At 41.2% G+C, this 20962-nt stretch overlaps 1 protein-coding gene across 1 annotated transcript in view; it reads right to left on the bottom strand.

The window, feature by feature from the left end:
* Cep112 (centrosomal protein 112) overlaps positions 1-20962 on the bottom strand; it is a 468121-nt gene that overhangs the window by 103222 nt on the left and 343937 nt on the right. Inside the window, 2 exon segments of the mRNA XM_052196570.1 lie at positions 6807-6956; positions 11507-11569. Of these exon segments, the coding sequence (XP_052052530.1) occupies positions 6807-6956; positions 11507-11569 (213 nt within the window).

Here is a 20962-nt window from a genome sequence, read left to right on the forward strand (position 1 = left end):
ACATAAAACAAGACCCACACAAACCTAAGTAGAAACAACGGAAGACTTATTAACAGAAATATAGGGCAGTAATGTTGATAAAATACAAAACACTATCAAAAGTCTGTGCCCAGGTAAAGGATGATTCTGGAACCTTCTGGAAAGATTCACAGCAGTCTGATGCCAAGGCCTGCCACTGTCTCCAGAATATCTTTTGGTTAGGATTCTAAGCATTCTCACTAACATTCTCAAATCTGGAGAGACAAAGACTGTGGAGCCTCATTGTTCGCCTCTTGGGCTGGGCGGAGGAAAGGAGGAGGTAGTGGGCCAGGTGAGGACAGCACCAGCTCTATCGGGGAGACAACCTTTTCTCTATCTACTTCATGGGTGTCAGGAATGTGGGTGCATCTGAGCTCCAGGGGACAGAAGCAGCCTGTTGCAGCTGGTAAGGACCCCCGAGAGGTTTACTTATTCAGCTCTCCAAGGGCAGGTGGCAGAGCACGTTTCCCTCCGTCCCCATCCTTCCTGTCCTTCCCTCAAGCCACAGAACAGGAGGGACACAGCAGAGGTCAATTTTCTCCACAGAGAAGGAGATTACTATGCTTCAAAAGTATCTGACCTCAAGTCTGCCTACCTTGATAGCTGTATACACCCTGGCTTACCCAGCCTTCCCGGGAATCCCTCCTTAACGACTGCCACTCATACTAAGGCACGGTAGCCCCAGCTTTCCTTGCAGTAATATTAAGGTTACAGAAAACTGGGCATGGTGGTACATTCCTTTAATCTCAGCACTTGGGAGGAAGCCATTTTCAGATCTCTGAGTTCAAGTCCAGCCTGGTCTACAGAGTGAGTTCTAGGACAGCTAGAGCTATACAAAGAAACCCTGTCTAAAAAACTAGAACCCCAAACCAAGCCAAATAAAGCCAAACCAAACCAAAACCAGCCAACCAGCCAACCAACCAAACCCCAAAACATTCCACGAGTGATAGTTACACACTGGAAGAAAAAGTGGACAAAAAAATAGTGTCTATGGAACACATTTCATACAAGACTTGATCAGTAGACATCCTTAGTTACCAAAGGCTCTGATAGAGAGGACCACTGAGAGGCATCTGCCAACTGAGGTCTAGAACTGGAAATGCTGAGGAAAAGGCACAATGTGCAACTGCATCCACACAACATGAGAATCACACTAAAGTGTGTGGCTAAGCATGACCAAGCATCATAGGCCTGAACAGTGTGGAAAGAGCAACACGACCCAAGGTAGCAGGCAGGAAGGGATGGGCATAGAGATGGTAACTGTGCAAATGCACTCAATCCTCAGCCTCGCACCATCTCCTCTGTTCCATAGTTCATCTCCCCCTTTCACTTTTCCCTTCTTTTTAATCTGTGGGATTAAAGGTAAATGTTTTCACAAACAAACAAACAGTATTTGAAATAGGATTCACTATGAATCTACTTGTATACTCCCATTCCCTGTTTATGTGATACAGCATATCTAAACTGATGTCCACATTGGTTCTATGCTGGTTACTTTTGGTTAGAGACATTTGGGATGACTGGAAAAACTTTTAACTTTTAAAAGAAATTCTGAAGGATTTGCCACAAGCATATATTACATTATATTTTTACAAAACCACAAAACAAATTTGCTTTTAAAAAAGGAAAATATGAAACTTTATTGTGACATTAATGATTAAGACAGGACTGTGGAGACAGGGTTTTCATTGCTATTATATAGTTGAAGAAGGAATGGTAGGTGAAACTAGACCCTTTGGAACTGACCTGACCTGTGATGGGGAATGAAGCAAGGAGACAAACACACACACACTGAAAAGCTGAGATGTGATGGAGACACATTAGCAGCTAGTAAACAGTTTATTAAACAGCTGACCCAGGAGGTGGGTTTGTTATAAAGCTGAAGAAGGAGGCAGCTTAGCTAATCTTGGTAGGGGTTTCTACAGGGGAATGGTGTCAACAGCCCTGCAGTCACCTGGGAGAGAGAAAGCTGTGGTGGATACCTTCTGCACACAATACCCGCATTTGTATTGGTAGCAAGGCCTTCCACTGCCATGGTTGAGGCACTGAGGTCTGTGACATGGTGGTGCTTATGTCAACAGAGCACACTTATGTAAGACTCCATTTGCTCCCATAGATGACTAGGACTATTTTACTTTGACTGTATAATCTCTGCCATTCTCATTGGAAAGTAGAGTCTACTTCTTTTCACTTGATTCAGTACCAGCCCAGCAACCTGTTTTGGCCAGCAGAATGTAGTGGGAATGATTTTGCATCTTCCTAGTGCAGTTTCATGCCAAGTGCAGGTTCTGCCACACATCTCTGAGGCTCCCTCTCTCACACCAGCTGCCAAGAGAAAGTCTGACCTCTCTGTTAAGGAGCACTAGCACTCGGGGAGGAGGCTGCATCTCAGGCATCCCAGCTTCAGTCAAGCTTTCCCCTAAATGAAAGCTACTGATGCACTAGATGAAAAAGAGCCACTTGTCTCCCCTGCCCAGTTCTTGAACACAGGAACTCCAAGCACATAATGAAGTTATTGCTTTAAGCCATATGTTTAAGTTGATATGTATTTGGGTATGCATCAGAGATAATCCTTTTTCAAAATATTTATTACCCCCATTCATACCTTATCAGAGGGCATGTACCATGAGTAGAAGCAAGGGCATCCATTGTGGGCGCCAGACTTCCATGGGGTGGGTTCTGGGGTTGGAGCTCAGGTCACCAGGCTTGGTGTGAGTGCCTGTACCCACTGATTCATTTCTCAGCCCCAGGGATAATCTTTTCTGCAAGCATTGTTTTAGATATAGAATAGATAAATTAGATAAGGCAATAAATGGTAAAGATTTTGTTGCTTTTATCATAATAGTGATATTATAACTCCAATACATTAGGATGATTCACAGGCTGGAGAGATGGCTCAGCAGTAGAGTACTTGTTGCTCTTCCAGAGGACTCAGGTTTCTCGGCACACATATACTCTCCTGTAACTCCATTCCTAGGGGGTTCAGTGCTCTCTGCTGGCCTATGTGGATACCAGACAGAATGTGGTATATGATACACATGCAGGTAAAATACCCATAAAATAAACAAATAAAATAAAAATAAACTCACTACAAATTCACTTTTCAGGGTTACCTAGTAAGTCAGTTGATACATATTCATACTCTTCTCTTGACAGACATGTTTATTTTTATGTATAAATTTTGTAACCTGGGTTTTTATGATAAAGCACCTTGTGAACATGTTCAATATGTTTACACTGCTTTCTATGACAGGAGTTCAGTTTACTTCCTATAGAAGAGACAGAGTGCTTGGCATCACAGGTGTGTGGCCAAGCATTTCATGACTAAAGCAAAGTATGTCTCTTTAGTTAACCATACTGGGGTGAATTCTAGAACTGGGTCAAAGGCTATTTAATACTGATGGGCACTGTGAAATTATCCAAACTATTTTATCATGCTACAGTGCACACACTGGTGTCCTCAGTGGATTTGAGACTGTGTTCTTCCTCACATGTTCTCTACAGCATGACTTTAGTACCCACAGAAATCCAGTTAGCTCAGGGGGCAGGCACCATGTTTATTAATCGTCTTGGCCTTCAGTTTGAGGAAGTTCAGCTCATCAGGCTGTGTGAAGCAGGTTTCACAGTTAGCATCCTTGCTACGTATATCCCATTGCTGACTGTTTCTTCAGACAGATGTATTTGCTTCCAGAAAATTGAGCCTCATGGTGACTCCACCTCTCTGTAATTATCTACAGATGCCTCTGTATCTGCATCTGGATGTATAGACCCCTAAGTGTAATTAGAATGTAAAATGTTCAGATTTGTTCCATCATTCAGGCAGACAGAAGAGTGCAGTAAGGATCTCCACCTGGGGATCTGGTTATTTCATTCACTTTCAGAGATACTGTGTAAGGACACCGAGGGAAGGCATAACAGTGGACAAACAGCTTAGGCTCTTAAGAAAAAGACCGTGGCTTGAACCTTGAATACCACTTGTCAGCCAGTTTGGTGTTGTACTAGTTATCCAATCTCATCTTTGTCTCCCCAAAGCCATGACCAGAAAATCCATTTCTTAGAAAAATTCCCTTAACAGTTGGGAAAATTGAAGCGTGATCAAGTAGGGAGGCAGAGAAGGAAGCTGAAAAGCCACAGGGCCTCTGAGCTGCTGTGGGCTGGAGGACCAGAGGGCACGGACAGGAGAAGAGCTGGAGAAGGTCACAGGAGCCGCCCTAAGTCGCTGAGGTGCCCAAGCTTCCTGGGTATATCCAGCAAGCTCAGATTAAGTAAGTGGAAAGGAATGGTGCCTACTCTTGCTCCAAAATCCCATTCAGGAGCAGTGGCTTTGATGGACACAGAGGAGAAGCTTCCAGAAGCCGGGGTGAGGAAGAACACTGCAGTGCTCCAGCCTCCTCCATCAGAGACACGGGCAGGCTTCCTGAGAGTTGGAAGCTCAGTGAGGGAGAGAGAACTCTCCTGGAAATGTCTCTGACCAACAGTTAAGTGCTGGGCATGGAACTGGGGTAAGGTCAGTGGAAAATTGAAGGGATGTTTCCTTGTCAATAGTCTGCAGGCTGGTCTTTGCATGTGCCTTCTCTTCTTTATTCTTTAAGAATTGAGTAGTACAAGAATGGACGAATAAGGGGTAATTTAGGTTATATTTATAGATGTCAAGACATTTGCTAATTGTGTAGTTTCATTTGATTGGTTTCCAAAAGTTACAGATGATATAAAGTATTAAACAGGTAAAAAAAATTGTAAGGGCTAGGTGATGTAATGGAATAAAAATAAATGAAAGTGTTAGAGAAGTCAGAATGCAGTGCAGCTTGAATGAATATCACCTATTATTCCATGAAGGGGCGGGGAGGAGAGAGAGAGAGGTGGGAGAGAGAGAGAGAGAGAGAGAGATGTAGTGCACCAGGGGAAAATGTCAAAGAAACACTGCTACTAAATTATTTTAACCGCGTTGATAGAGGTAAACAATCTGCTCTCTTTACATACTAAATAGCAGATCCCAAACTGAATAGTATTTCCACTATTGTTGCATTTCCATTTTCTTTAATTAATAAACTTTTATTCCCCAGACAAGATTTTGCTATAAAACTTAGGCTGGCTTTGTACTCATGATCTCCTCTGCCTTAGCAAAGTGCTGAGATTACAGGAATGTGCCGCTACACTTGGCTTTTTAACTGTACTGTGACTGTGCTCGCTTCAGCAGCACATATATATACTAAAACTGTACTGTAACTGTAATTTGTTACTATCAGGAAAAATAAGCTACATATGTTTTATGCACATGTTATATACATATCAACTGCCATTTTTAAATGCAGTCTGTGATTTGGGATGGGTCTGACGTTATGATTAATAGGCTTTCCCCTTTTATCATGCAAATGGTTACAACTATAAGAATAAATATTTTAAAATGGGTAATTGTGCTATTTACAATTCTTTCACAGTATCTTTAATCCTCTACAAACAATGCTAGGATGGTTGCTGGGGTAACCTAACTCATGTCTTCCCCTGCTCATAAATGGGATCCACTTGTTTATTTGACAATTGGGAATCACCAACCACTCAGTTATTTGGATATAAATGGAAGAGAAATCCACTTAAAAGGAAACTTTTATGTAACAGAAACAATTCAAACTAACTCTACGGCTAGCTCATGCAGCAGAGACAGTCATCGCAGGCCAGTGCACCACTGTGGTGAGGAGTGGGCATTCGCGAGTGAAAGGGGCTTGGAGGACAGACACTCGCAGAGGCCAGAACACAAAAGGAAACAGACTTTTCATTTTAGTCTCATAAGCCATGGACGGCTACAAATAGAAATAAATAGGCAACATATCATTAATCAAATTCCAAGTCCTTACTTGTAAAGTGAGGAGGTTGGTCGTATTGGTCTCAAAAGATTTTTCCATCTCTTAAAGCCTTTTATCTCTCTCTCTCTCTCTCTCTCTCTCTCTCTCTCTCACACACACACACACACAGAGAGAGAGAGAGAGAGAACAAATATTTCCTTGCTCTCTCTGATTACATGTTTTAAGTATTGTTATAGCAAAGGCAGTGAAAAATACCCTTTTGCTGGGCATCCTTTAAAACAATTTTGTTCTCCTTTCCGCCTTATTTATAAAGGTTTCCAGATGCCGCTCTCAGCGCTGGAGCGCAGCATGTATAGACACTTACAATGAGAGCTATGGAGCCGAGGACAAAGCTACTTTGAGCTCTAACTGCCTCTAACCCAGAGGATCAGGTCCAGCGAGCTCTCTGTTGCTACTAAGGTGTGAATGCTTCTCTGAAGCCATTTAGAAACAACCAAAGTTCTCAGCAGCAACAATCAACCCTGTGCAATGTCAAAGCACATCAGATGGCTGGCATTCCATGCCTGGGACAGATGTTCATGCAGTGAATGCACAATGAAAGGATGTGGGCGAAGAGCAGAACAGAAATGGGAAGCTGACTTCTGTATGTACTAGGCAGCAGTACTGGGCTGAAACACTCATTCTAATTTCAAGAGACAATTCCAAAGTAGTTCTCAAGAGAAAGACGAGGTATTTTTCAGATATTTGTTCAATATGAATGGCTAAGGCTTGCCAAAAATGACTTTTTATGTTGGCATGCGATCTCTTGGAGGGAAGTCAGCCTGAGTCACTGGATACATCAAAGGCAGAGAGTCCAGTGAATGAATTACTGTAGGCTGTGTGAGCAAGCCAGATACCTGCGCTCATCTGCCCACTGCTGAGATTTCAGCTTCCCTTTAATTATATTAAAGCAGCTGGTACCACTGGCTGCTGGAGCCTTCAGATTACCTTGATTGCTTGGTCATTATCTCTAATCAGCTGCTGCTTCTCATCTTCAAACTTTTGTATAACATCCTGGAGCCGCCTTTCTGCAGCAAGCTGCTGCCGACTGCTCTCCTCTTTCAGAGAGGAAATGGTTGTCTGAAGTTCTGCTATGATCTAAAATGAAAACAGCATGCTGTAACTTCAAATTCTCCTGCGAGAGGCATCTATTTTATATGTATTTATGCTTAACAAAAGAATGAATTTGGCAAAACTCTATTCCACAAACTGAACATTTTCAATTAACATATCACTCAGGATAATGCACAAAATTCCACACAATAAAAGGCTCCAATAAAACTGTGAATGGTGAACAACTGCTGAAACAAATATATTTGGAAGACATTTCCACTCTAACATTCCACAATATTTACTCATCAGAAGAAAGAACATCTGTGATTTCAAAAAAGAAAAAAGAAAAAAGAAAAAAAGAGAGAAAAGCATCAGATTGTATTTTACTGAGAATTAAACTTTTTAAGAGTGAGAAAGGCTGGTCTGACTTTTGTAAGACTTTGTACCACCACCACCTATCACTCCCCCAGCCCCATCACCACCCACCCACCACCATCCAAATACTACCTCCTACCTACCACCACCTACCCCCATTGCCTGCCTACCACCATCTTATCACCACCCACCCAGAGTAAACTTTCATGAGTGTGCATAGTTAAGACTGAGACCTATTTGGAAGTATGAACTTCTCTTTGATACCAACATTTTGTTAAGAACAAAAATGAGACTGGCTCATTTGAGGATGAAGCTGACTGGGGGCTTCAATTCTTACCTAGCTCCATAGCTGGAAATCATCTTCAACAAGGTAAAATATCTTACCTCGCTTTGCATCTGTTTCATCATTTTGAAAAGAATAAACTATTCTTATCTCACAGTAGCAAATAATATAAAAACTTTAAATCTCAATATAATACATAAACATTAGTTAATACTCAAGGCTTACTGTATAGAAATAAGTGACCATGAAGAATGAACTTACTTAGCTTGCTGGAAGTTTGATGGTGGTGGTGGTGGTGGTGGTGGGTGGGTGATGGGGTAGGTGTTAGTGATGGGTAGGAGATGGTAGTGGGATGGTGCTGGGTGGGTGGTGATGGAGTTGGGGGAGTGATAGGTAGTACAAAGTCTTATAAAAGTCAGACCAGCCTTTCTGGTGGGGAGTGTAGAAAATGCTTCTTCACCTTAGCTCAGTGCATATATCACTAGCACTCACTAACTATTTAAGTAGTGATTACAGCGGTAAATCAAGTAGTGAAGTACTATGTTAAATAAGAAATGCTCACCACCTGGAAAATGGAATTGACATAGTCTAGCCAGCCCATAAATAATAGTCATCATAAGTGGGAGTGTCCAGTTTGGATAGAATCATAAAGAGCATAAAATGTCACTCAATGTTCAACCTGTATCTACTTCAGAGGACGGAGTGCATTAGGACATTTTTATGTAGAGATGAGAAATTAACACTTGGGCAAACTATAGGGGCCATTTTGGAGGGTGCTATAAGCAGCCTGAGCCACAAAAGCAGTAATAGCTGCTAATACTATTCAGCAATGAAACTTTACATAGATATTAGGACCTTATTTAAAGTCTTTATAGAATGTAAAATAGAGGTTAAATTTCAACTTTTAAATCATTCCACTGTTTTTCCAGATTTTGGTACAGTTTGAAACTCTTCCTCTAAGTTCAATAGCCAACATAAACCATACCTAGAAAAGACAGGAGGGCACTGGGACGCCTCACAAAATACAGGAGGACAGAGACCCTTGCTACCCTCTACTTCTTGGCATGGCCCCTGGACACAGGTGGGGCATTAACCTGCACCATGAAGGGGGAGCTAGCCAGGCTAGGGATGGTTGATTGGCAGTGGGTAGATTCAGCTGGCAGTGGGTCCTCTTCAGCTATGAATACTTCTATAAAACTGTAATACCTTGTTTTAGAAATTGAAGAGTGGGGAATTGAACTGTGAAGACTGAGAAGGCAAGGTTACCGTCTAATATTTAGACAAGAAGAACAAATATGTGACTGAGAGAACTATCCTGGCCAGACATGCTGCATCCCTTGTGCTATGTGTGGTTCAGCAGGGGCACAGTCTCTGAGTAGGCTGGGGTGAAGTGTATATGTTATACTAGGTCCAAAACTTGATAACATTTCAAAGATTAAGTAACTTCCTTTACAGGAGGAAAAGATTTCAAATATTTTCTAAGTTTAAAGTGCTGCTCTCTTGAGCACCCATGGACCCATCACTAATATATTCACATTAGCACTGCTCTTAAGAGGGAGATTTTAAAATCCCAACAAACACAGTGAAGCAACACTGCTTCTGGCGCTCTCATGAGCTTGATGAGATATGCATTAGAGATTCCAACAAACTAGCATCTGAAAGCACAAACAGCTCATGTTTCCCTGTTTTTTCAAATGTTCATTTAAAAATAATCTGTTTCTCAGTAGTGACTGGCACTGTAGACTAATGCTTTCAAATGCCAGGTCATGGCTATAGAAACTCACTGTATCAGCTATGGGTACAGACGAGTACTGTTATCAGAGTGAGGCATCTTCCATTTGACATTCCTTTAGTATGTGTGTTTCTGGCATCAATTGATCTTTCGTTTATGAAATGATTACAGTGCGTGATAGTTACTGGTTGTTTCCCACGGCCTTTCCCTTAACGTCTTGAAGAAAAATAGCACACTTGCACATTTCCAAATTTGGTAGAGAAATTTCACCAGTCTTTAAACACCTCAGAGAATGGTGTCTGATGAAAACATTTCAACTTTCTTCTGGATCTCTTCCTTGCCTTTGTTCTTCCTTTTCCTATGGCCATATTCACACACCTAAGGTTGCTAACAGTTATTAAATGTTTTAGTACATACAAAGCACTATGTGCTTTGGCTATTAATTTTACTTACTAGTTAAAAGGGTCTTAAGAGGTAGGTAATAATCTTCCCTTGACTAATGAGGAAACTGAATCTCTGGAAACAGAAAGGTGGCAGGCGAACTCCCTCAAGGCCACACGGGTGGCACCACTGTGTGGTATCCAGTGCAGCCTGTGGACTCCAAGCTCGGGCTTTCCTATATGCCAACACTGATTCTGCTTTAATGTCACCTAGTCAGTCTTCTGCACACATTCTATAGCTCAGCTAAGGTTCCTGTTTACACTCTTGCTAGCTAAGAATTTTTATTAGCTAGCTTCTATCTTACTGTCTGTATCCTCCATTTCAAATAAAGCAAAATAAGCACTATGTCAACTTGCAATCTTTCATGTTTCTGTTTAAACATTAACTTGGGAGTGTTAAGACTTCTTTCAGCTGGTTACGAGCATCATTTCAGCAGGTTGACAAGGAGATTTCTTCCTGAAGGGTCTGGAATAATGGCAACCATGCCGTAATCATCTTTTATATAAACACATATTATTCAATTAAAGACTTCTGGCTTCCTTAATGGCATGAGAATTATATAACATGCTCATTTTAGAAATAATTACAGAATTGGCATTTCCTGATAACTACAGTCTACGTTTTGCTGTATTAGGGAGGTAAAGCATTGGGGCAGGCTGGTATGTCAAAGGTCAAGATTGCCACTTTGAAGTCAGATCCAGGCTGAGTCCTGGCTTAGTCACTTGCTAACTCCTATGAGCTCATCTCTCTGATCTCCGTTTTCTGCCCTCCACTGCTGAGCCACATCCTCAGCTCTTTACTCTCAGTCTTCTCAACTGGAAAAATGGAGCCAAGAAGGAAGACTGAATAAAGTCACTAGGTTTGTGCCCAGGAATTGTGGGCATTGACATTTATTCTGTCGCTCCTATTATGAGGCATTCATAAAGTGCACATGAATCTCACTTTATACACCATTGTATACAGGCCATGACACTGAAGCCAAACTTAAAATCATCAGACAGGAAAACTGTAAAACTAAATGGTTTAGTTACTCATTTACCAAATGGAGGTAACCACTGGTTACTTCTAGGAGAACTGACAGAACTCCAGAGGTTTGAGACTCCCTCACCGAAGCTATTGGGAAATGGACCAAGTCATGCAGCTAAAGTTCTGAAAGCATCGCCCCTCCAGCAGAGGTGGCATTTAACTGTTAGTCTTCCTTGCAGGAAAACTGCCAGAGTTAACAACAAGCTGGTGATGGATGCAGTGATTCTTTCCCTCCCTCCAGAAGAAGCCAGCAGTTGAGATTATGATTTAACCTAGAATTGTATGTCATTTTCAATTAGTCAACAAGCTAGCTCATGGGCGCAACAAGTTAGAATATTGAAAAAAAAAGTACAGATGTTATCATCCTGCTTACATCACAAAGGTAGGTGTGTATCTCCTGCCCTTGTGAAATGTGTTTCGGCCTGGGCTTGCTCAAGTGTGCTAGCTAGTTTTTCAACATCTTTGTGTGTGTGTGTTTGTGTGTGTATGAACATGAAGGTGTGTGTGTTTAGTATGTTGGTTCAAAAAGTATGCACAGTTGCTTCTAATTTACTAAGATTGGAGTATTAAAAACATATTTTATTTATCTACCCATAAAAATAGCATATTAATCCATGAAAAACTGACAAGAATTCAATTTAACTCTGAAGTACAAAGGCTTTGTTGTGTTTGTTGGTTTCATTTCTGCTTTTTGTTTAGGATTTATTGTTTTCTTTTGTGACTTTGGCTCATGCTTACCTGGGAAGATTTGGCAAGCTTCTGAGTGTATTCCTTCTCGATCTGCTTCAGCCTGCTGTTGGCCTGCAAAACACACGTACACGAACACACACACACAGTGACCTGTGAGCTTGGTATCTCTTCCACATGCCTATCACCAGGCAGCTGGGATGCCTGCCAGCTGCACCGCCCTTCTGGGCAGCCAGAAAACCACAGGGCTTGTCTTTGATCTGACGCCAACTATTCATCACTGAAGAAGCAAGCAAGAAAAAAAGATCTCTCCTGCCAATTATTAGACAAACATAAGACTTCTGTGGATAGAAAGAAAAAGGGAGAAGGAGAGACAGAAATAGACACAGCAGTGTGACAGCTCAAGGCAAAGGAAGGGAGAATGAAGAACAGGAAGGAAAAGGGAGACAAATGGGACAGGGACCTGGCAGAAGAGGGAGGGAAGGAGGGGGTAAATTGAATGCTCTTCACCTTAGCTGAAAAAGAAAATAGGTGCTCTCAGACAAAGGCAGGTGTGAAAAGTTCAGACCACTAAGCAGAGCTGAGCCCCTACTTGGCTGAACACACAAGAGCACTCTTTTGAAGTGACAAATATATCTAAATCAAACAGTTTTCTATCTTGGAACTAGGGTAGCCTTCCCAGAATAAGACCACAGTGCTTAGAACGTGATTGTCCTTCTGCCACTCAAGTCTTGGACTTTTAGATGTGACCCTTTTCCTATTTTCTGGGAGTGCTTGAGATCTTCACGATTTCCTTGGTGCTCAGAAAGGCTACGGTGACATGTCCTATCCAGGGCCCCTTCCCTGTCAAGCACACAAACCCTCACTTCCCAGAAACGGTTTCGGCTTGTCTGCTCATCTATACAGCCTCTCTGTTTTGTCATCTCTTTTTACTGTTTCTATTTTCTACATTTTTGTCTTGGTTTCTCTTACAGTTTCTTCAACTTTTAAGATGTTCTATGGGATTAGAAACAACTGCCAACATAGTTGGAATTTCTATGGGTTCTTTCTTGTTCTTTGCAACATCATTATTATGAACTCCCGTTTTATAAGTGAGGAAACTGAGGCACAAAGAGTTTTGGTAACCTGCCTAGTACAATATAGCACAAAAATGATGGAGCTGAGACTTAACTCTGTCTCAAATACACACACAAACACACACACACACACACACACACACACACACACACACACACTCACTCACCAAACTCTGTAGCTATTTTATTTATTTTTTAATTGTTATAATAAAATGCATTTTAATTGCTGTTACATGATATAGAAAAAAGACATTCAAACAACAAAGACAACATCTGTAGCTATTTTAACATTCAGCTCAAACTCTAAGTCACAGTCCACCCTTTTTCCTTTCCTTTCCTTTCCTTTCCTTTCCTTTCCTTTCCTTTCCTTTCCTTTCCTTTCCTTTCCTTTCCTTTCCTTTCCTTTCCTTTCCTTCCCTTCCCTTCCCTTCCCTTCCCTTCCCTTCCCTTCCCTTCCTTTCCCCTTCCCCTTCCCTTTCCTTTCCTTCCTCTCTCTCCCCTCTCCTCTCTCTCTCTCTCTCTCTCTCTCTCTCTCTCTCTCTCTCTCTCTCTCTCTGTGCCGTGGCTCAAACTCAGGGATTCTAAATCATGTGCCTTCTCTTAAGGTTTAGGGATCATTCAGGAGGAAGGTGCAGAAAGACTGTAAAGGCAAGAAGAGGTGGATGACTGCAGAAAAACTGTTTTCTGGGCACAAATGGTGGTCAAACATGAATTCACAGTGTCTTGCAAGCATGCCCAAGATCTGCACCAGATCATTTGAGATAAAATCCTAGCAGGCAGGGGAGGAGGTATTGGGAAGCCCCACCCTTAGCTAAGGAATTGTTGGCAATTGATGGTGAAGAGGGGAAGAATTGCTTTTGTTTGGGGAATGAGACTCTTGAGTGGGTATCCATGCTCCAGTAATGACCCTAAAGCCATGCAAATATTTGCAGCACTGAGAGAATATAAGAAATTGGGAGGGAAGAGTAGTAGGAGACACAGCACACATTACAGGGTTGGAAATGAGGGGTACATTTGATCATGACACATTATATACATGCATAAAATTCTCAAACTAAGAAAATAGTGTTACATTACAAACAAACAAACAAACAACCCCACAACCCACCCCAGGGCTTCATGCATATTGTACCTCTCAGCTGCACCCCCAATCTTTCATTTTTAAACTTTGATAGAACTTCCTCAAGAAGTAGAGATACATAGATAGGCAAGTGTTGTCGACTGTGTTTAAGGTCAGCAAATGATTTATTTGAATATCATACTAGAATGAGGGAGCAATCCACGAAGGCTCTTCTAATCACAGCAGTAAGGCTAAAGTGACACTCCCTGTGAGATCCTAGAAGGCTGGCTCCCATCCCTAACAAAGTATTTGCTGGTTCGTTTGACAATGGATATAGCACCCAGCTTTTTCCTGTGCAATCTTCTAGCCCTCATTTTTGAAGCAATCCTTTCAAAACTGGGTTCAAGGTAAAAACAACCCCTTATAGCTTACTCCACAAATCTCCACATCTGCAGTCCCATCCAGTTTACACTCTAATTTTGTTAAAGTGTATCAAGAGCACTTGATTTCTGCTATTTGTCTAGAGAGCCGTCAGTTTCCATACCAGCTCTATGACTAACACAGAAACTTTCCGTTACACAGTTAGGGCCACTTTGAATCTCTTGAGGTTTATTGGTTTTGGTTCATATTCTGCTAATGTTACTTATCACAAAATGCTTGATGAAGTATTTGTTGATTTTAAAATAAACACTTAGAGAGCTCTTGCCCTGCACCAGGTACTGATCTAAGTGCTTTACAAATATTTACCCACTAGAGAACCTGAAAATTAACTGCAGTGCTGTGAAGACCAATGTCCTTTTCAGAAATGTTGGTCAGTGCAGAGAAGGCTGTGTCTGAGCTGCAGTTCCTCTGTAGGACCTGTGGCTAGCTGGCCCAAACATACCAGACGAGCTCCTTTACTGATAAATATCCAACTCATCCATCTAGCCTAGGGCTAAAACATTGTATAAAACACAGAAGAATCTCTCTCTACTTCTGTAAAGATTCTGCTCAAGTGAAAACTATAATTTTAAGAAGTGATGGTTTAGATGGTCTGATTGTCCATGGTAAAGATAAAGGAAGAAAAGGCTCAGAGATGATTACCTCTGGAGACAGAGCCTTTAACAAAGTACTAACGAGAGGCCATAGGGAAGGGGAGAACAGATAGCACATCTAACCCTTCTTCCCTTTCTCCCTTCCCCAACCCTGTCTCCCCAGGATGAATGGAGGTAAGGATGCAATTAGCAGAAAGCTCTGCAAGCCAGGTAGGTTTCATCAGAAAGGAGCTTTGGCCTGCCTTGGTCTTGGACTTCCTAACTCCAGGGCTGTGAGGCGATGATGACTCTTAGCTTGTGGGGTCTGTGATGATGCCACCACAGACCAACTCAGATCCTAGAGGGAGAGGCCCTTGCTAGTGTGGCAGACAAGTGATCCCAGAACAGTGGGGAGAGGTTCTGGATGCTTCTGTTTCTTTGTAAGAAATAGGAGGAAAGAGGTGTTGGTTGGTTAAGAGAATGAATAGTAGAAGAGACCATTGGAAGATGTGAGGAATGGGAAAAGTCATAAAGTGGTCATCTAAACAAGAAAGAGAGCAGAACAAGTCTCAGGATTCTAGGAAACATATGAAATGATCAATGTTCAATTTAAAGCAAGACTGGTTTGTACTATGCAAACACCTCTAGAACTTGCCAATAGCTTAAAGGAGAAGACTCAATACACTGGAGACAATCTGAAAAGACAAAATTAATTTATCATCCTTTGAAGATTTTGCTATTTTTCTGAATCAATTCACAGTGTTCTATATTTTTAAACCCCTCTGAAATAAGTCTAAAATGCTTTTGGTAAGTCTGGTTGAAAATTAAAAGCTAATTTACCATGAAAACTGGCTTTAAAACATTTTTGAATATTTTTTTATTCTCAAGATAGTACTAACTATAAATTTCATTTCTGTATATAAAATTCAGATTAAAGTATTTAAAACGAAGCCTTAGAAGTTGTGCATGGCAAAGCACATCTATAATCTCAGTTTTTAGGAAGCTGAGCCATGAGAATTCTAAGGTTGAGACCTTGAATTGAGGTCTAGTTGAGCTAGTTTATATAGTAATATCTTCTCTCAACGACAAAAGCCAAACAAACAAACAAAACCCCCCAAAAAACAAACCTTAGGGAGAACTTTCTATGTAAAACCATTGTTTCCACAGTCCCCCTTATTATGGCCTGAACAGATAAAATCCAACCCAACCCAACCCAAGCCAGCCCAAGCCAACCCAACCCAACCCCACAGAAGAGAAAGCCCACTGTGGTTTTGTAGACAGCCTTTTTGTTGAGCCTGCTGCTGTGTCTCGCTGGCCCCTTGTCAGTGCCCCTTCACACTTAGTCCTCTGCCTTCAGAGCTACTTCTCTAGGTCACTCCTAGTCTAGAGCCCAGTGTGCTGGTCCTCTTTCCCTATGCAACGCCTAAGAAAATCTCTGCAGCAGCTCCCCCTTCATGTTTCTGCCCTGTTGCAATTCCTGTCCTGACTTCATTAGATGATGAACAGTAATATAAAAATGTGAGCCAAATAACCTCCTACAACCCCAAAGAAAACCCAACACAACAAAACAACAACAAAACTCATCTGGAAAGGAAAACAAAAATCAAACAACAGCAGGACCTGCACCTGCCCGAGACCTCTCGTAAACATGCCTATAGGGTTTCTGGCCCAGGGGTGCATATTTAACACACCAAAGTGGATCTAGATCTCTCAGCATCTCTCAGTCCCCTCTCAAAACCCACCTTCTACCCTAAGCTTTCCAGCTCAGGGCTCTCCTCACCTCAGAGGCTCTCTCCCTTTTTCCCCATCCCTCTCTCCCATGTGCACTTTCTCTTTCTCGTTCCCTTACTGTCTCCCTCTCCACAACAACTTCCATGGCCTCCTTCCTTGAGACTGGTGAGCTTGCCTGAGAACAGCTTCCCAGTAAACATGCTTTTATATACTGTAATCTTGCCTGAATTGCTCATTTCACTGGTAGGGAATTTATCAGTGTCAGCGGCCTATAATCATCTTAATGTGCTACCCTTTCTTGCAGGGTTCATTTTTTTTTAAGTGCCATATGTGATTTCTTTTCTTTTTTTTTGTATATCTATATTTTTATTTTCTATATTCTTTGTTTACATTACAAATGCTTTCCCCTTTCCCAGTTCCCCCCTCCCCATATGTCCCATAAGTCCTCTTCTCTTCATCCATTCTCCTATCTTTCTTCCTCCCTTTTCTCAGTCCTGGTACTCCCCTACAATGTTGGATCAAGCCTTTCCAGGATCAGGGCCCTCTTCTTCCTTCTTCATGGGAATCATTTGATATGCTAATGTGTCTTCAGTATTCAGAGCTTCTGGGCTAATATCCACTTATCAATGATTGCATTCTATGTGTATTCTTTTGTGATTGGGTTACCTCACTTAGGATGATATGTTCCAGTTCCAACCATTTGCCTAAAAAATTCATGAATTCATTGTTTTTAATTGCTGAGTAGTATTCCATTACGTAAATATACCACATTTTCTATATCCATATCCTCCACTGAGGGACATCTGGGTTCTTTCCAGCTTCTGGCTATTATAAATAAGGTTGCTATGAATATAGTGGAGCATGTGTCCTTATTGCATGCTGGGGAATCCTCTGGGTATATGCCCAGGAGAGGTATAGCAGGGTCCTCCGGAAGTGTCATGTCCAGTTTTCTGAGGAACCGCCAGACTGATTTCCATAGTGGTTGTATCATCTTACAATCCCACCAGCAGTGGAGGAGTGTTCCTCTTTCTCTACATCCTCGCCAACACCTGCTGTCTCCTGAGTTTTTAACCTTAGCCATTCTGACTGGTGTGAGGTGAAATCTCAGAGTTGTTTTGATTTGCATTTCCCTAATGACTAATGATGCTGAGTACTTCTTAAGGTGCTTCTTGGCCATCCGAATTTCCTCAGGTGAAAATTCTTTGTTTAGATCTGCACCCCATTTTTTAATAGGGGTATTTGGTTCCCTGAGGTCTAACTTCTTGAGTTCTTTGTATATATTGGATATTAGCCCTCTATCGGATGTAGGGTTGGTGATGGTGGTTAGAGAGGGTCCTAACCTATCTTGTTTGGGATAGGATCTCTTGTTGCTCACCACTGGCCACACCAAGCAAGTTGGCCTGTAAGCTTCCACTCAGCTGTCTCCACATCTCATGTAATCATAAGAGAACTGGAATGATAAGACTTGTGTCTGCATCATATGGGTTCTGGCAAAGTGATTTATTTCCTCAGTCCCCTGTCTGAAATCTCCTAAAGCACTGTGAAGGCACATCTGACCATCCTGGTAAGACTGCACCATTCTACCAACAAAATGTTGAGAGAATTCGAAACCATATTTAATGTAAAATACATACAGACAAGTTGAGCTTCAAAAATCACTTATTTTACTTCCAAATAAAAGTGCACATTTGGACAGGCATGGTGACCTTTAATCTTAGCACCTGGGAGGCAGAAGCAGGTAGATCTGAGTTTGAGCCAGCCTGGGCTACATACTGAGTTCGAGAACAGCCAGAGTTATGTACAGAGATCATGGCTCAAAAAAAAAAAGAAAGAAAGAAAGAAAGAAAGAAAGAAAGAAAGAAAGAAAGAAAGAAAGAAAGAAAGAAAGAAAGAAAGAAAGAAAGAAAGAAAGAAAGAAAGAAAGAAAAAAAGAAAGAAAGAAAGAAAGAAAAAAGAAAAAAGAAAAAAGTAAAAAGAAAAGAAAAGGTGCACGTTTGTGGAGCATGGGTAAGAATCATGGTTTCTACTCTGACCAAGATGAGGTACCCGGTAAAGTTGTAAAAGCTGACAGGATTGTGGAGAAAATTTTAGGAGACTGGACACGAATAAGCACAGGCCCTGACTCAGGGAGGAAGCAGACGAGGCCAGCTATACAACTCTGTGGCTGATTTTCTTTTTTGCTTTTCACCATTGGCCTTGTGGTTCCCACATACAAATCTGCTACATATTTTTTCATATTTATACTTAAGTGTTTAATGTTGGAGAATGGTGATGTAAATGCTATTATGTTATAATTTACAACTCCACCTTCTCATTGCCATATCCAGGAAAGCACCTGACTTTTATATGTCAGTCTCCAATCCCAAGACCTTCCTTTATTTGCTTATTAGTCCCAGAGCTTTGCTAGTTCTTTTGGATTCTCTACAAAAACCATTATACCATCCTCAAGCCAAAAGTGCTCTTTTCCTTCCTTATCTGTGTAGCTTTATTTCTTTTTCCCGTCTGACTGCATCATCTAACATACCAGCAGCACGATGCTGAAAAAGTGTTTCAAGGAGACTTATTAGCCATGGTCCATGTTACAGAGGGATAGTTCAAGGCATAAGTGAAATGTTACCCACAGTACCTTGGTAGATGTTCTTTCTAGAGTTGACATTTACCTCCGTTCCTAAAGAAGTACTTAGGGTTCCACCTGGGAAGAGGGGTGATGGGGTATGTGTACATTATACGTCATGTAACCAGACTTCAGTCCTGCCCACAATAGCCCCACATGAAACATGACAAGCCATCCCCCAGCCTCAACAAAAGGTAGCATCAACTGTCTCTACGTCTGAACTTCACCTGGCTGTGGTGAAGCTTTTTCAGGAAAAGCTCTCCTCCATTCTGAAAACAAAAACAAAACCACAGAGTGTGGACTGGATGAGAAGGTATTTGTCATTTTTTGAATTTGTTGGTTGGTTTGCATGTATATTTGTTTCATTATATGTATATAACATATACATATATGTGTGTTGCACTTACACCCTGTGACAATGTAGTAGTTTAATTTCTAATTGACCAGCTTTTATAATTCTGTACAATGATAACCTACTGTATTTTAACCTCTGTCGCATTCATGATTGTCCCCCCACTGTTCTACATAGAACCCAACATTTGTACATGAAATATAGTCCCACTGCTACCGCTCAAACCCCCAACCCATGTTTTACCCATCTCATACTGTTCCCCTTCTTCTCTCCTTTCTGCATTGCTTCTTTATTCCATTACTTAAAAGTTGATAGCATCTACTCTTAAAAACAAGTCTATGTAGCATATTTCCAACTAGTACACCACAGCTGCTATCTCTGAAACATAACAGGATTACAGGTGTATACAAAAAGATTTCTTAGAGCCAGGCAAGAACTAGCCACACTTAGGTCATTTGGAGTGCAGAGAGGCCTGGGAGCACAGGAGAGCTGGTCTCCCAGGAGAGTCTACATACCTATGTGCACAGAGAACAGGAATACCAGGAGTACATACACACAGGCTTGCAGGACAGATAAGTCAAAATCAGAGACAGCTAACATCAGAGAAAACTAGAGGGCAGAAGGCTAAGGCAAGATCATTACCAACAGAAACCAAGGCAACATGACACCATCAGAACCCAGTTCTCCCACAAGAGCAAATCCTGGATACCCTAACACATGGGAAAAGCAAAGGCTGGATTTAAAATCACATCTCATGATGCTGATAAAGGATTTCAAGAAGGGCATAAATAACTTTCTTAAAAAAATACAAGAGAACATGGGTCAAAAGGTAGAAGCCCTTAAAGAGGAAATACAAAAGTCCCTTAAAGAAATACAGGAAAACATGGGTCAACAGGTATAAGCCCTTAAAAAGGAAAAACAAAAATCCCTTAAAGAAACACAGGAGAACATGGGTCAACAGGTAGAAACACTTAAAGAGAATATACAAAAATCACTTAAAGAATTTCAGGAAAACACAAACAAACAAGTGAAGGAACTGAACAAAAATATCCAGGATCTAAAAATGGAAGTAGAAACAATAAAGAAATCACAAAATGAGACATCTCTGGAGATAGAAAACCTTGGAAAGAATTTAAGAGTCATGGATGCAAGCATCTACAACAGAATACTAGAGATAGAAGAAAGAATCTCAGATGCTGAAGATACCATAGGAAACATTGACTCAACAGTCCAAGAAAATGCAAAATGCATAAGCTTATAACCCAAAACATCCAGGAAATCCAGGACACAATGAGAAGACCAAACTAAAGGATTATAGGTATAGAAGAGAGCGAAGATTTCCAACTTAAAGGGCCAGTAAATATCTTCAACAAAATTATAGAAGAAAACTTCCCTAACTTTTAAAGAAAGAGATGCCCATGAACATACAAGAAGCCTTCAGAACTCCAAACAGACTGGAAGACAACAGAAAATCCTCCTGACACATAATAATCAAAACACCAAATGCATTAAAGAAAGAAAGAACATTAAAAACAGTAAGGGAAAAAGGTAACATATAAAGGCAGATGTATCAGAATTACAGCAGACTTCTCACTAGAAACTATGAAAGCTAGAAGATCCTGGGCAGGTCATACAGAACCTAAGAGAACATAAATGTCAGC

The sequence above is a fragment of the Apodemus sylvaticus genome, chromosome 10, assembly GCF_947179515.1.
Source record: "Apodemus sylvaticus chromosome 10, mApoSyl1.1, whole genome shotgun sequence".
Taxonomy (NCBI): Eukaryota; Metazoa; Chordata; class Mammalia; order Rodentia; family Muridae; genus Apodemus; species Apodemus sylvaticus.